The 17802-nt window shown below is 45.6% G+C and overlaps 1 protein-coding gene across 1 annotated transcript; it reads left to right on the forward strand.

Annotated features, from left to right (window-relative positions):
• Positions 1-1985: 1985 nt before the first annotated feature.
• Positions 1986-17231, forward strand: LOC309597917 (3 beta-hydroxysteroid dehydrogenase type 7-like; the record flags this gene model as incomplete). Its single annotated transcript, XM_082327912.1, has 6 exons — positions 1986-2181; positions 6097-6252; positions 9164-9272; positions 13492-13591; positions 14476-14638; positions 16792-17231. The coding sequence occupies exons 1-6, from the start codon at positions 2034-2036 to the stop codon at positions 17229-17231; spliced, it is 1116 nt and encodes a 371-aa protein (XP_082184038.1). The 5' UTR covers positions 1986-2033.
• Between the last annotated feature and the right edge of the window lie 571 nt (positions 17232-17802).

Here is a 17802-nt window from a genome sequence, read left to right on the forward strand (position 1 = left end):
CCTGGGCTGTTTCTGTCAGAGACGTGACAGTTCTTGTTCCTGAACTTGTTTTTTATTTCCTAACAAAACCAAGAGACGTGTAAATCACAGACAATTTTTTTTCCCCTACTGATCAGATTACACTGCAGATACACAGATACCAATACTGGAGCAAAGGCTAAGTCTTGCAAACACTGGGAAATGTCAGCAGTGTCAAGGCCTCTGCTTCATACAGCTTTTTGCATCGCTGATAAATTAATTAATTAATTATTTAATTAATTTCTCGGGACATTTGTGGCTGCGCTGCCCTGCCAAGCACCAAATGAGCATCAGGCCCGTGTTGGTCTCTGGGCCATTATGGCCACTGATTGTAATCACAGCAAGGGGAAACGGCACTTTTCCTAACGCTTACCCAGCACAAGAAAAAATCAATGGTAGAGTTGAACAGATTGAACTTCTAGCAGGAGCTGATTAAAATATATAGATATAGATATATCTCCACACACACAAACAAAGCACAGTTACTCTCTGAATACACTGTCTTAACTCTTCATTAACCACATGCTCAGCAGCAAGCTGCTGTACAGCTTACTCTTGAAAGCCTGATAAATGTTACCACTGTGGTAAGAATGGCTGCGACAGTCTTGCTCCCCGCATTTCAGCGGGCTGTACGCCCCCAGGGCAGGGCTGCCGGGGCACCCCACCGCCACACCGCCTGAGTCAGCACCCGTAACTCCTCCTCACTGGGACAGGACACTGGGGACAGGGAAACAGCGATCTTGGTAGGGGAGCAAACGATTCCGAAGCTTCCCAAGCAAGAAGAGAAAAGAAAAAGTAAGAAGGGAAATCACATTACCCTATTTATCATGGCTCCCTCTTCTAAGACAGTGTGTCTACAGTTCACAAAAAAATGGTGACAACTTGGTTCAAAGATGGGTTGGGAAATATTTGACTGCTCCAGACTTAAGGAAATCATTTGCTAGGCTTCAAAGAGAGACGGGTAGCTGATCAGGCCCAACTTAGTTCTCTCTTTTATGAGAGAGGGAGAGAGACCCAGCCATGCCAGAGGGCAGGTCTTCCCCACCCCACTCAGAGCAGAATCAAGCACCCTTAGACAAAGCCAATCCCTTTTCTTTTCTTAATCCACGTGACAAACCGGATAGCACACGTCCTTTACAGCCCAGCAAGGACAGAATCCATTAACCACTGTTTGGCAGAGAGAAAACCAACACTGCACTCTTCTAGTGATGATGATAGATAATTAACCATTGCAACACTTTGCCAGAGGATGTGGTAGAGCTTTTACTACTAGACGTTTTTCAAATTTAGAGAGGACTTTCTCCTCCTAAATAAGAGAGAGAGTGTGTGTGTGTGCCCGTGCACGGGTGTATGTATGTATACATTCCAACTCCAAGAAGAATTCATTTAGAAGAGCCATACTGGATAATCAAACTGGTAGAGTTGGTGATCATAAAGTTAAAGATGACCCTTCCTAAACCTGCCTGTTTTGTGCACAGTACAGCTCAGCACTGGCTAGATCTGCTGCCATACACCATTTATACAAATTCACTAGTGCATGGGAACGAGATCTTTTTTTTTTTTTTCTTGGTAGCTTCACAACAAAAGATGGCTGCTGTAAGCACACGGCTAGGACACACCATCTTTGCGCAGCACCCAGAGAGGTCTAGGCTACACCGACTGACAACCCGGCCCGTGGGAAACATCTGACATCAAAGTTTCAGACCGAGACGGGCCACACAGCAATGCAAGCTGGAGGTGCCCCGCTGAGCGTACGCTACCGCGGTGGAAGGGAAAGGCTGAGGCAGAGGGAGCAGAATTGGCCTGTACATAGCGTAGGTGTCACTTGCGTGACTGCCGATGAAAGGCTGGTTTGTCTGGACCTGGATGGAGTTAACGTTCAGCCAGGAATGTTATACAACAGTTGAACTTTAGACCTGGTTCAGAAAACGAGTTGACTGAGAGTCTAACAGTGCACGCTAGGATCTTGGCAGCAACATTCTCGCTACTGCTCGGTCACAAACACGTCTTCAGAAATGGGTAGCGCCTCCGTCTACCTGGTGACAGGAGGATGTGGTTTTATTGGGGAGAAGATTGTAGAGCTCCTGTCTCAACAAGACTACATCAAAGAAGTCCGAGTTTTTGATTCAGTAGCAAGAGAAGAAGTAGAAAAATTCACCACAGGTAAGAAAAAGGCATCATCATCTTCTATACAGCGGCCATACGCGTCCCTTTCAAGGCAGCTGGTATTACGTTGGAGGTGCCCCAGTTAGAGGCATGGGGTGGGAACTGGGATTAAACAGACTGCATGAAGAGTAACTTCCAGTTGAGAGAGGTTTTTCAGCATAGGACTAAATCAAAGCAAAAAGATCCATAGTGCGTAACTCCAGGAGATATATCACAGGAAGGATCTAAGTCCCCACTCAGGGATCAGCTGGAAGGAGCCGCATGCACACCGAGTACCTGCCATGGGCACTTGGCTAACCCAGTTGCTTCTGCTCAACCAGTCTGACTAACAGCAAAAGGACAAAAAACCAGGCTCCTGAGCTGCTCCAACCAGTTACCAATTCTGAGAAAAATAACCAAAAAACCCTGACAACAATAGAATCAGGCTCAGCATCTGCTGCAGGTATCGTGAAACAAATTACTGAAATAATCGAGAGAAATCTATAGTAGCTTTACTGTGCTGTGCATAAAAAAGGAAGAGGTGAGTCTCAGTAAACACGCTCAAAGATATTAAATTAATCCATTTGATCATATTCTGAGAGCTGCCTTCTGATGCTTCACCAGGGTTGGTTACAGGGAGATGTGTTGAGGAAAAGCAACCTGTTTTGCTGGATTCGAGAACACCCACCCCAAACAAGCCAATGCAGCTCATGGTGCTCTGCACAGTTACTGGTGGGCTGGGACTCCCTCTCTCCGAGTGCCCAAACCTTCAGCCCACTTGGAACGAGAGAGGAAAAAAATTATAAGGGAGATCGTAGCTGTTAGGAGATATCAGTAAAAAGGAGATACACTTAAAGCAAGTTAGAAGACTCCCAGGGAAATATCACCATCAGAAATCCTCCCTTGGCAGATGAACTCACCAGACTGGTCTCCCCAGGCCAACTGCCTTAAAAGCACCCACAATTGAAGAAAAAACTGTTCAGACCTTAAGGAGCTGCCACAATCCGTGCTCCAGGAGAGGTCTGTGGCCTAACACCACAGCAAGTCACAGCAAAATGAGGCAGCAGCAGCTTTGAGGGGCCATCCCAACCCCCCGTCCCTCTGCCCCGAGGCAGAATCAGCTCAACCCTCCCCACAGATGTTTTTCTGTCCTGTCCCAAGCCACCTCGGGCAGCCAATTTCTGCACCGCCAGGCCATTACTGCTGGTGCAGTCTAATCTGCAGTTTAAGTCCTCGAGTTCTCATCTAACCTTAAAGGTAGAATAGGTTAATACCGCTATTTTTTTACAACAATCTCCATAGTTGGAAAACCACCTCCTTCCATTCCACGCTGTTTTCCTCGTTAGGCTAAAATGGCTCTCGTGCACTGGTCCTTTTCCACAGCTCACGCTTTCTGCATCTCTGGGCATTGGCATTGCTCTCTTCTGGAAGAGGGCCACCGAGGGCAGGACAGAGAGGCCAGCTCTGGCCTTCCCAGTGCTGAGTAAAGCTGATGGATTTATTTCTTCTGTCCTGCAAACGATTCTCCTCTTTGTACCTGTCAGTACAATTATGCCTTTTTCACAGTTGCAAGACCCTACTGACAGACGATAGCCCCTGAGCTGCCCTGGCCCAGCTTAATCCTTTCATGAAGACCCGCTGCCTCTTCCCTACTAAACCCAATATCTTTTCTCGTTGTCCCTATCAAATTTCACCTCTTTTTTTTTTCCTGTTTTCAGATGCTATTGGTTACATTCAGCTTGTACTCTAATCCTCCAGTGTATTTCTAGTCCCTCCCAGTCTGATGTTATCTGCTGATTTAATGAACAAATCTGCCAGATTCTTGATGAAAACAATAAAAAAGACTCAAATGCAGCAATAAGCCCTGGAGAGCCCCAGGGCAGCCACCTACCACAGCTGGCAGTTCCCTGGGACCTGTAATTCAGCCAGCTTTGTGCTCACCCTAATGTGCCTTACTTAGAGCATGTTTTACTGACTCGCTCATGAGAATGACACAGAGTTTCCAAAGCCCTTCTAAAATCAAGATAGATGACATCGACCTGTTCCACAATATCCGTACAGCCTGTTAACTTGTCATAAGAACAAAGGAGATTTATCTGACTTGATTTGTTCTTGACAAATCCATGTCAGCTGCTTCTGTTCTCCCTATTATCACACAGGTGCTCACACACATGTTGTTTAAGTGTGTGTTCCTGAATTTCCTGGGGTTGAGATCAAGCTGTTCTGTAATTTCCTGGCTCTTCTTTCCCTCCTTTCCAAGAACAGGTGTTTCATTTGCTCTACTGCAGTCTTCCAGTGCCTCCTCCAAAAGTTCTCCAAAGTAGCTGGTAATGCAATAAAGCTGCAGTGACATCCATCACCTCTTTAGTAGCCCTGGATAAAACTCACCAGTCCTTATCAATTTGAAAATTTCTCCTGGTTGTCTTGTATCCTCCCTGGTTTTGGCTGAGCTCTCATTCTCTTGCTGGTCTTAATTGCACCAGCTGTGATGAGAAGAGACTATTTAACACTTCAACCTGGCTGGTTGTGGGCTTTCCCTCAACCCTAAGTAGCAGCAAAATCCCCCCACCGTGGCGCTGCTGATGCCCTGCTCCACCTTTCAGCCCTGGCAAAGGCTTCCAGCAGGAGCATCTTCCTCTGCGCTCTGGTCCGCCAGGCAAGCGTGTTACCTCTGCTACGTGGGCAATGCCTTCTTTCTTTTTCTGCTCTATTATTTGCTGAATCAACTCTGTGCTTTAATATTAAAAACTCCTATGAGCTAGTCCACCAAATCTTGGTTATGCTAATTAAGAAATGAGCTTGACCCTTTTGTAAAACTTCTGCCTCTTCCTACATGCCATACGTAGCAAATGCTCAGCGCACTGACCTCCCATCTTCAATTTTGTCTCTCCTTTGAGTTCATGAGGTGTAGCCCTGTTCTGTTATCCCCTTTTCCTGGTACTTGTTCACTGAGGGTTTCCCTATCATAGCGCTTCCACGGCTGGAGTCACAGACTCTTCCCTGAGCTGCTCATATGTGTGATCCTTCAGAAATCACTGCCCTGGTGCCTGGCTGCATGGGGCTCTCCAGGAAGCCACCAGCGCAGGGCAGAGGAGACATCTCCTTCTCAAAGTAGGCCTGCGACTGCTACTACTGTCTGGCTCATCACAAAAGCCCCAAGGAGTACAGCTTCCTAACCCCAGCTTCTTGCCGGCCTATTCCCAACTACAGAAAAGGAAAAAAAGGGAAAAATCCCACTTAAATGTTACAACACAGCAAGAAAATTAGCAGTAGATGCCAACAGTAGCCATGTATGGTACAGCTATTTTGAGGGAGGAGGGGGGAAAAGGAAATAGGGGAGGGGGGAAAAAAAACAAACTTCTGAATAGCTTAAAGGGAAGAATTTCCTATGAAACTTTTTACCCTGTTACGTTACTTTCCCTCCCCATCTATAGCATTTGCAATTTAAATAAAGCTCTGTGCAATGTCCCTTGAACTCGTCTGGTGTTATTCCCAGTAAGCTCTAAAAATCTTCTGTCTTAAGGAAATTGGCCGGCACAGCTTCACTCATTCACACGTACTAGATCAAGTCCTGTAACCAGCTGCCGCTCTGGGCCAACAGTCTCCCATTCTTGCCCAGCGCTGTCCTTGGATGCATGCTAGAGATTTGCAATGCCAGACACAGCTATTCTGACCCACAGCTGGTGCAAACTGGCAAAGTGCTGTGCTGAATTAAACCAGATGCAGATCTGGCTTCTTGGGGTTCAAAAATAGGGATGTATTTTCCCCTGGTGTGATGTATTCAAATGGTGTAGTCATTAGTTAGTGTGCTTCAGCTTGCCCTGCGGAGAAGAAAGCCTTCCAAGCAGGATCTTCATTCTGCAAGAAGGTGGGGATGCCGATTTGTATTTCTCCCCCCCCCCCTGCATCTATGGTTATATTATTTTTCTCCAGCTACCACTCATGTGACAGTGATGAAAGGAGACATTCGAGACTACGATCTGCTCCTTGCTGCCATGCGGGGAGTTCACGTGGTTATTCACACAGCAGGTATTGTGGACTACAGAAACACTGTGCCCTTTTCGGAAATGAGAGCTGTCAACGTTGGAGGTAAGGTCTTTAAAACAAGCTATTAAATACAGCCTTAAATTTACATGCCATGGTGTAGTCATACGAGATGCTACGACAAACATATCCTCTCTGATTTAGTGCTCCCGTGTACCCTGAATTTCACACGCAGCACTCTGCTATGAGACGAGAAAGGTGCCCGGGACCTTTCCTTTCCAGCGGGGAAGTTTCTGCCTTTGCCCCTCTGTCCTTGCTCAGGGCGGGCCATGCTGCTCCTCTCCACTGATAAAGCTGTATCTTAGACAGTCAGATCTGGACCCCGTTATTAGTTATTGTGGTCAAGGGTGTAACTTTGATAGTATGAGGTGATTCAGAACATGCCCATAGTGGTAAGAAACTGTTTAGTATGTGACAAGGACAGCAGTTAAAAGTTAGCTCCTGTTCTAGACAGCTTATAGCTTTCCCAGGGATTTCAAATCTACCCGACAGACCAGGGCAAGACTATGCCAGTTGAACTGCACCCGCGCTATTAGGGAAGTGATGTTATTTTAATCATAGTCAGAGTTCACAACTATTACATGTCTACAAGCCACGCATAACTGAGAGCTCCGCAACATTTCCTTCGTATTACCAACAGCCGATTTCTTGTTAGGTGCAAGATCTGCTTCAAGAAAATTTGTTCATAAATCTAGGAAATAAGCACAGGCTATAAAAATAATGAAATCCCTCTTACACTAGCAATTCCAATGGCACCTCAGGCTGTTAGCTACTAAAATAGTTGTTAACCACAAGGAAGGAATTTTATATTTTTTTTTTAATATATATTTCTCTCAAACTCGATTACCGCTTAGGGCTTCTACTATTTGCTGATACATTCAAGGGCAACATTTAAATTCCATCTTTCTTTTCATCGCTGTAGTTGTTTTCAAAACCAGATGCTTTTAAGAGCCTGTACTGTGCATGTGTACAGAGAATATTCAGAGCCTGAGGGTTCCCGCTGCCTTTTAATGGCTTTGTGAGATCTCCCTCTTCATTGTCTGCTTGCTATGAGCAAGGTACTTCAGCGTAGTGAGGTTTTTACAGATAACAGTGAACATTGGGCAACTCCCCTATTCAGCAAACCAAACCTCTTGCAGATGTTTGCGCCATTCCCAGAAAACCACGCACGCAGAGTTTTTTCCAAAGTGACTGGTGACCGAGGGCCTCTTTGAGGAGCACAGTTTGCGATGTCTTAACAGCAGCCTTATTTTCAGAGACAAATTGTTCTGCATTTCTGCCTCCCCTTGGACGGCTTCACGTAGACCTCCCTAAAATGAGGCTGCTGCCCTCACAAGGACTTCTCAAAGTCTTGAAATGAGATATTAGTCTAAAGTTTTCTATTAAAATCATAGCAGGTAAAAGCATAAAAATGAACAGTATTTGATACCTGCTGTACACTTCATGGGAAAAAAAATAGGGTCAGGACAGGTCAACTATAGAATCCTCTAGCTGGCTCCTCTGTATAACTCAGGCCACAGAAATTCATCCAGTTACTGCCTTAAGCTCAGCAATTTGTGGCTAAATTGGACTATGCCTTTTCAAAAGACTTTTTGCCTAGAATTAAGGACTGCAAGTTAATGGGCTATCTGTCATGTCTTTCAGCAAGCCATTAACAATGCTGAGGAGTATTAGTGTGGCTATGGTTAATTACCATTTCTGGCAAAAATTTACATCTATCTTCTGCTTTAATTCTCTCCTCTGTTTCAACCACTGGCTGCCAAATCCTGTTATAGTCTTGTTGACTAGATTGAAGAGCCCTCTTCTACAAGAATTATTTTTTCCATCTAGTCACTTGAAGACTTTTTAATCTGTTTTTTGTTAAGCTGAATGGATTTTAACTCAGCTGTTTCCAATGATGTTTCTCAAGAGGGGTTCTCAGTTAACTTTACATATTGTGATAGGCTCGTGGAGGAGTAAATTCATTCTTTTCCACCAGGTCTTCATGTTGATTCATGCCCTCCAAAATTATCCTAAGCTTAGGATTTCCTTGACAATTTCAGATTATGTCCTTAACAACAAAGAGAACAGAGAAATCACAAGCCTTCCCCCGCAAGTTCTGCAGCAAAGCTCAAGGGCAGAGCCTGATTAGCCAGGTATAAATAGTATGGAGATTTCTGGAAACCAACCCTATGAGTGGCTTCCTTTGAGATCTGCCTTACCAGATTTGAAGGCCCTCAGTATGCAACCATGGTTATGCTGTTGTCATTGAGATTCTCATAGAATCAACTTGAACCAAAATCACAATGAATGCAAAAACCATCCCCGGAAGAGTCATAAATCATTTAAACCTACCCCCAAAACAACCAAACAAAAACCAAACACACTGACCCACAAGTTCAGCCAGAACAACCTTTCTTAAACCAAACCATGCTTCAGATTCATCTGGATTTCATATGGACTTCTAAGCTGCCCCCCACTATTTAATTTAAAATTCTGCAGCTACCAAGAGCCCGTTGCAGTGATTTTCACCCTATAGTCATCCTGCAGAACTTCTATAGAGCAATATATGCAACTAAAACATCAATGCTTTTGCCAGGAGGCTGCAATTCACCATCTGACAGTCTGCCCATGAGTCAAAAAAGATGGAAAACATGGAGTTTTGCTCTGCCAAGCTGTCGGCTTCCTTTTTGTTAGCAGCTATTAAGTCCAAGTTAAGTCAGTTGTCAATAGCCATAGAGGTTAAGCCACGTTATAGCTATAGATATAACTGCTACTCTCATGTTATAAACCGTCCATGCCTGTGCAAACATATCTGAGGAACTGCAGCCTTGACCTGTGGCTTTACATCTTTCCAGCCATGAAAAACATGGATCTGTTCCATGTCAGAATCCTAAACCTGGAAATCTCTTTTGATTTGCACAACAGGAATCAAGTCAAGGTGGTTAACGTTTGTCCTTCCCAACCTGCCCCACAGGTACTGAGAACGTGTTAAGGGCCTGCTGTGTCCTGAACATCCCGTATGTTGTCTACACAAGCTCCATTGCTGCAGTAGGACCCAATACATCCTGTGAGCCCATGTTCAGGTAAGGCTAAGCAAATCTCCATCTCTCTGGATTTCCAGTTAAACAGCAATGAGGCTGCAACCAGATGGAGATTTTTGCTGTGGCTACAAAGGAGAAGATGTGTTCCCCTTCCTGTCAATTCCTCCTCTCTTTCTTGAAAATCCTTCTTTGCTGCTTTTCACTTTCAGGAACTGCACCTCTTCCCAACCTAAACTTGACCAGTACTGGACACCACTGATTGAAAGAGTTGGTAGAGAGATGTATGACCCAACTGCACCTGCAGGCTGTCCCCTGTATGTACAGCCCTGCTCCTCTGAGTCCTAAAATCAGTTTCAGATAAGATCTCAGATGCTTAAGGTTTGTGATACAGTAAAGTTGTATCCTGCTTTTGGATCAGCGTCTTTGCTCTCCTCTCACACTGAGTCAATCCAAAGGGGAGGTGATGCTCTACTGTTACCAACCCACTTTCCCTCCTCTTTTCAGCTCCATAGTGAATTGCTAGCAAGCCTGTACCCAGCTCCTATTGTCAAATTGGTGAAATGTATACAGGCTATTTTAGCACTATCTCAGAAGAAAGTTAGTGGGCCACATAGTCTTAGTGGACAGATGGATCTGGTGTGAAGTTGCCCTGCAGTATTCATGTGTAGCTACACTCTTCTGGGACCTGGATCTGACCTGTAAATTGCACCCTTCTATCCCTCAAAATCCTTTTTCCTGGCAATATGCTTACCAGGACTAACTCCTGGACTTTACACTTTTGGGCATTATGCTCAACCCATCTCTTCTGCATGTGGCTCCTATGAGACTGACCCACAGACCCAGAAGAAGAAGCAGAGCTTCAGAAAACCTCCTATGGCAAAGGTGGGATTTGAAGCAATAGAAAGACAGTGGTCAAAATTATGATTTGGAGGGGTTTTTTGCTAAATAGATCTTTGATATCCAGAACTGGCTTTCACAGTCAGTTGACACTCCTGCTCAGGATTCAGCATCTGGATACCTTTTGTATTCATGGGGCAACAGTACTTGCACCTTGAGAACTGGGCTGATATTTCTGAAGACCAGGAGCTGAAGTTTTAGGTTAAATTTGAAGTTGAGATAGCTGCAGTATGGTAGGTACCATTGCAAGGCTCCTTGCTGATTTCGAGCACGGTTGTAGCCCTACAGACTGCTCAAACCATGGAAACTTGTGTGCAAGGGCAACTGGCTCAAAGTCAAGTTTTGTCTCTGCAGGCAGCCAGTCTAGACACAGCTGGCCTCAGTCATTTGGCTCTAGAAATTGGAGCCCAGCTAGAAGAGGCTGCTTAAGCCATAACTTAAAATGACCTACAAGCCTAAATTTCGTACTCACAAGTAAGCTAAGGCATAACCCAGTTGTTTTGAAAACTGTCTAAGCACCCACATCTGTAGAATAAATGTCTGGCTTATGAAAAAAATCCATGAGAGCAACAAACCTCAATCCACTTGGGACCATGAGCACTAGAGGCTCTGTGTCACTGAAAAGCTATGGAATTTGGTCATTAGCATATATAAATCATTTCTAAAAATGAATGTAGATACAGGCACATCCTTGTTAGTATTTTAGACCCGTGACTTGAGAGATGTGAATAGATGTCTTAAAAAAATCTACCCCAAACCTTGCCTGAGAGGACAGTCCTTTGGCTTGTAACGATGGCACCAACAGATGCAAGCAAAAACCCATCTGGGCTGATGCTCATAGAACTACACATAAACGTCCTCTGCCCACCAACTCCCAATCTTTCCCCACCATAAATGCAAATGAAACCACCACCTAGAGCCTTTAACTCCTTTTGCAGAACACACTCAGGTTCTCCCATGATGCTGGGAGAGAGCCTGAGAGAGTGGTCCTTGTCCTCCAATGATTTTGATTTTAAACTAAGGGAATTACAGAATGTAAAAATGAGAGAAAGGTCAGATGCTCAGTAAAACATTACACTGCTTGTCTCAATAGGGAGCCCAGTGAAGACTGGAAGGCAATGTAATACGGCTCCATTTTCCAGACTGAAAGCACAGGTGATGTGGCTTTCCCCTTCCTCCTCATCTCCCCTGTCCCCACCCAATCTCTTCTGCTCTTCTCCCTCACAGTCCATGATCCTGCCTGCCTGCCTTCCTTTTTCTTTTTCTCTGTCCCTTTTCTCCATCATTCCTTGTATAATTTCATTTAACTCACTTTTACGTGCTTGCGAATTGACACAGACAAAGCATGATTAGTCTCTGGACAGCGTGATGGGTGCAGGGATAATGCTCACACCTCAGCATCCGACAATAATAGAAAATGCCTCTGTCAGTCTCAACCCCACTGAGACAGCCACCGCTGAGATACCTTCTGACAATGCTGCTCCAGTCTTATTAGCGTTCAGTTATCTGTGATCGTTTTGAAAAGCAAGAGCATTATGCTGAGCTCTTTGTTACTACCAAGCTTCAAAAGGGGTGGGGGAAGGCAAACACGAGCAGAGCGCTGCAGCCCAGGAACAGCAGGCAGGTTTGCCCCTTTGTGAAGCTGCTGCTTTTAAAAAGCTTTGCAAGGCAAAAAATAAATTTGGATTAAAAAAAGAAAGCAATTAAAACTAGAACTTCTAGATAACCCCCCTAATTGTCTTGGGCCTCTCCCAGGCTTGCAACAAACCATGCACAATCAATCTTTTGTCTTGCTTGTTTTCTGGTTTGTCTCTTGCTCATCACCTGTAAACACCAGGGAGGGGAGGAGGGTTTTGTGATGAAAGCCCAGGGTACGCAGGGAGGCTATATTTCTGATGCTCCTAATTTATTTCTGTTGCTGTAGCACAAGAAGGCCCTGATCTCAGCTGGGATATCTGGCACACAGGATACTAGACTGCCAAACAGGCAAGAAAAAGGCAACAGAACTACCCACGTTTTACACGTGGAGATCCAAGCATAGAGAAGAATGAGCAAGTTGCCCAAGGTCAAACATGGAGCCTGAGTCAGAGCTTGCTCTCCTGAGCCCCAGTGTTTGACAAAAAGATCTCTGCTGCACATTTGCTGCATGAACTCATCAGAGGCCACTTAACCCTTCCAAGAGGTGCATCCAAGCCCCATCTGCAAAAGGAGCATGATAATTCTTCATTGCCCTGTGTGGTGGTACCCCATGCCTGGCAGTCTGGTGTTTGCCAAGGGTGAATTTCTCTAGGAGAGCAAAATATAGAGTAAATTAATTTTAAAATATGAAGAAAGTCTCCTGCAGCACCCAGAGGGAGAGAGAGCCTATCCTTGCTAGTCATGGCAGCAGGGGAGCACGTGGACACATGGTCTTCATGGATGGTCCTTCCCAATGTTTCAAACAAGGTTTTTTTCACTCCACAGCTCCTCAAGAGCCCACTGAATCTGCTTAACCAAATCCTGCAATGGACTAATGTTGATCTAGAACCACTGGGACAAAATGCTAGCACCCTGTGGGGAATAGAGCTGCTTTCTTGTTTCTCCTTGGAATTATTTCAGGGCCTGTGAGGGCAGCTACATGTTAGATCCCATGGGCTTTCCTCCTTGCAGCTCTACGCTAGGAAGCTGAGGATCAGGTTGTCTTCCACAGTGGCAACCAAATGTCCCCGGCATGGCTGCAAGCCTTGCTTGCTCTTAATCATGGGTCCATTTCTTTGCTCTTCCCCTCAAGCATAATTTGCTAGGGGAGATGAAGGAATAATCCTAGCACAAACCTGCTGATTTCATGTCTTCCAGGAGATCACTAGCAGCTCTATCACGTTACCAGCAAATGTCTCCCAGCTCTAATCGACTCTGTGAGAAAATTAAGCAGCAGCTTCTCCTTTCAGTTTATGGCTCATGAGAGGCTTTTCTCTACCTCTAATGAAAAAATGAAGTAGGATTGCTCTCATTTTCCTGCCCTCCATCTTCTTGTGCTCTTTCTACCTTGTTCAGCCACTTCTGAGTTGCCTAAAAAGGTAACTTCTAATTTGCCTGCCAGAATATTGTTTGCTTCAATCACACTATTAGACAAAAACAAATCCTCCTCTCGGAAATCAAACCACTGCCCTCATGCAAACCTGCCCATAAACACCCAGAATCACCTGCTATTTCTTGAGGCCTTATTTCTCCCAAACTGCAGCAAGGATCTCAGATTCATATAACTGACAGCCAGTGGTAAGTCCCTGGAGAGCAGGGATTGCAGAGTAAATCACACTGTGACAAATGTCTCCAAGCCCTGTGTTCTACTCCATGGTCACTCACCATCTCTCTCAATCTATTTCAGAGGAAATGAGGACACCAAATACAGCGGGGAAGTGGAGCTGCCTTATGGGAAGACAAAGGCCATGGCAGAAAAACTTGTATTTGAAGCCAATGGAAAAAAGGTACAAAAGTCAACGGTAGCACCCCTGGTATTACAGCATAGGATGGGTGGAAGGAGAGAGCTGGTTAGAAAGACCCCACAACTCATATCTTAGTGTGTACCCAGCTGCTGCCTTGACTGATGCGTAAACCACGTTGCCCTAAGCTTACCAAAGCCTGATCTTCCCGCATCATCAGGAAGCTGCCAAACTCTGGCAAGATCAAAAGGTGCTGCCCTTTGAGCCCGTGCTTTAACTCCACCAGAAGGAGTGCGACTTTGGAAAGAGCTGTGTTAAATTAGGGCATAGGAAACCAGGTTCGGCTGGTTCAGACTGCATAAAGGTGTAATTGTCAGACATGCCTGAGTGATTTAAGAATAAAAAAAATCAGTGTGCCCAGAGTCAGCCACCTACCTAAGTTAGCTGGCTAGTCTTTTTAGACTCCCAGTACAGTCAGCAGACAGATGAGTTCTTCTAGAGGATGAAGCAGAATGTAAAAATAAGACTTCTGTCCTAAATCACTGCCTGGAGCATCTCTCTCTCCTGGTTACAGTTTGAGGCCAGCCAGCTTAGCTGGCTTCCTCTGGTACCTGGGTTTGGTTGTTGTAAACACTCATTTATACATCACAACTGCAGAAGTGGTTAATGCCACTAGCACCCTCCACCCAATATCTCTCAGTGAGCATCACATGGGTGCAAGGTGTGCTATGAAAAAAAAAAAAGAATTCAATCTCCTTGCATTTTTAGGGACCCAAACCAGGCCCTAGCTGTCCAGATCACCTCTGCAAAGGTTGACTCCTCTAGCCAAATATTCCCAGGTTTTGGTTTTATCTGGCAAACCCAGTATCACTGTGGAAGATTTTATCTCTGAATCCATCACTCACTAACGTCCCTCCCTGATTTTATAGCTGAACAACGGTGGTAAACTCACAACCTGCATCATCCGTCCAAACGCAGTGTATGGGGAGAAGGCAACATTTCTTCAAGAGATGTATTCGCTTGCCAAAGCCAGGAACGGTGTATTAAACTACCTAGAGCCTGAAACCACAGAGCGTAATTACACATATGTGGGTGAGTGAATGATTGATCTCTTTGCATGTGGCGCTACCAGGCTGTTTTAGTCATGGGGCATTTTACACATCAGCTTAACCATAATCTTCCAAGAGAGAGCGATGAGTATGGTGAACGAGCACAAGTATTTTTATAACCACATGTATTGGGTTTGTGTGGCAAGGTTTGGGGCGGGGGGAGGCTACAGGGGTGGCTTCTGTGAGAAGCTGCCAGAAGCTTCCCTCACGTCCAATAGAGCCAACGCCAGCCAGCTCCAAGATGGACCTGCACTGGCCAAGGCCGAGCCTGTCAGTGATGGTGGTAGCGCCTCTGGGATAACATATTTAAGAAGGAGGAAAAAAAAAAAATCCTGCGCAACTGCAGCTGGAGAGGGAGTGAGAATATGTGAGAGGAACAGCCCTGCAGACACCAAAGTCAGTGAAGAAGGAGAGGGAGGAGGTGCTCCAGGTGCTGGAGCAGAGATTCCCCTGCAGCCCGTGGTGAAGACCATGATGAGGCAGGTTGTCCCCCTGCAGCCCGTGGAGGTCCACGGTGGAGCAGAGATCCACCTGCATCCCCCACACCAGAGCAGGGGGATGCCCGAAGGAGGCTGTGACCCCATGGGAAGCCCGTGCTGGAGCAGGCTCCTGGCAGGACCTGTGGACCCATGGAGAGAGGAGCCCAGGCTGGAGCAGGTTTGCTGGCAGGGCTTGTGACCCGGCAGGGGACCCACGCTGGAGCAGTCTGTTCCTGAAGGACTGCACCCATGGAAGGGACCCACGCTGGAGCAGTGCGTGAAGAACTGCAGCCCGTGGGAAGGACTCACATTGGAGAGGTTCATGGAGGACTGTCTGCCCTGGGAGGGACCCCACGCTGGAGCAGGGGCAGAGTGTGAGGAGTCCTCCCCTGGGGAGGAAGGAGCGGCAGAGACAGCATGGGATGAACTGACCCCAACCCCCATTCCCCATCCCCGTGCGCTGCCAGGGGGGAGGAGGTAGAGAAAATTGGGAGTGAAGTTAAGCCCGGGAAGGAGAGAGGGGTGGAGGGAAGGTGTTTTAAGTTTTTTTTATTTTTTCATTACCTTACTCTGATTTGATTGGTAATAAATTAATTTCCCCACGTTGGGTCTGTTTTCCCCTTGACAGTAATTGTTGAGTGATCTCTCCCTGTCCTTATCTTGACCCAAGAGCCTTTCTTTGTATTTTCTCTCCCCTGTCCAGGTGAGGAGGGGAGTGATAGAGTGGCTTTGGTGGGCACCTGGCATCCAGCCAGGGTCAACCCACCACACCACAAAACTTAGACTGGCTAAAAGAATTTTTAAAACAGTTCTTTACATTCTACTGTTTTTCCTGGGAAAGGTTTTCATTTTTTTTTCTTCCCCTCAACATAGGGAAAATGTTTAGAAAATGGAAAAAAAAAAAAAGTCAGCAGAAAGAAGGACAGAGATCTAATCTTTCTTCTTCTAGGTAAACATTTTGAGGGATATATGGGGGGAGAGAGAGAAATTCATACAATATTTTTAAAATGTTTTTGGTTTGAAAAGACACTTAATTTCTTCTTCATTAGAAGACGTTAAACTAACACCACTTGTAAAATTGCTTGCAAAAAAGTCTGTACTACATAACTGATTTTAGCAAGCACAAGAAACTACTCACAAAACCTACAGAAAGCGTTTGTTGTGGTGTTGAATGCATTTCAGGGGAGTATAACGCACCATTAAATCATGCAGGGGTTTAGTTATTTCTGTGCAGCACACTTATATGTCTTTTTCCAAAAGTGCAGATAACAGTAGTTTGAAAATGCTGTTAGAGAAGAATCAGGCCTAGATAAATCAAGTGACTTCTTCAAAGGCTCACAGCAGAGCCAGGAATAAAACCCTCGAGCACTGCCTCCCATTCATCCTGCTCTCACTACAAAACACTGCCCTTTCGCTTCACATGAACCAGTATCACAAGGCACATTAATTGTCCAGCTCAAAGGGGAGACCAAAGGTTTAAAGGATCTTGGAGGTCTGGATTAACTACTCAGTCTCTCTACAGTACAGCTGAGTAACACGATGAGTGCTTTCCCTACTTCGCAGCACTGAAGCCAGCAGATCCAATGTACTCCCACAGTAAACAGGAAAATGTAGCTCCTCCTGAATACCTGTTTCTCTCCCCCTCTTATTTCTCCAGGGAACGTTGCATGGATGCATGTTCTTGCAGCAAGGAACTTGCAGCTGAAACCAGACCTACTCGCCGGACAAGTGTATTATTCCTATGATGACACTCCAACAAGAAAATGTTTTCTGATCAGGCATCAGCTGTTGTCCTTTACGGACCCCTCAATAAAACTAGGCTCACACATCCCTTACTGGAAGATGTGGTTAATGATACAATTGCACAGGATAATCAAGGTCATCTTGTACCCTTTCTGGAAGCCACAGCCTTTCCTAAACTTGCCTTCACTGAACATGATAGTCACCACATTCTCCTATGAGACAGACAAAGCCTCCAGGCATTTTGGGTACAAACCCATTTTCACCTGGGAAGAGAGCAAGCACAGAACCGCACAGTGGTTGAAAGCAGCTGCAGGGAATCCGGAACCCCCCCAGCTTCATGAAAAGAAGAACTAAGCAGCATGTTTGGGGTAAGGAGAGAGCTTATCACACCAGCAAGTTTCATTTGAACTTCACAGCATGGACAGATCTTTGGCAGAAATTTTGCAAACAGTGAGAAATCCTGGTACAGAGACAGAGAAAGAGCAAAACTCTCAGGCTGCAAGTATATACCCTTGCTATGCCAACAACTCGGCTATTTTAAGTGACATATGATGCACCACAGTGCATTTAAAAGCGTCCTCTTGCAGGTCTGTGCACACAGATGCAGGGCTTGCTGGCCTCACTCGTTCCCGTGGTGCCACCACTGCACAGGGATCACTCGCGGGCACGAGAGACAGGGTCAGATGAGAGACGGTGCACAGCAAACACCTTTTTGATAAACCTAGTTAACCAGTTTTGTTCCACAGCCTGACAAGCCTCCGTCCCTTTCCATACTCAGCAAATGGACCTCTCCCTTGCCATGGCCTTGGGCAGCTGGTGGGATGGCTGTACCTGGCTCATATGCTCAAGGGGTCTTCGGTGATAATTTTGGTGAAGACAAGGAAAGCCCAGCAAGTTCTTGCTCTGTTTTGGGGTTTAATAAAAA

This window comes from Platalea leucorodia, assembly GCF_965183815.1.
Source record: "Platalea leucorodia genome assembly, chromosome: 16".
NCBI lineage: Eukaryota > Metazoa > Chordata > Aves > Pelecaniformes > Threskiornithidae > Platalea > Platalea leucorodia.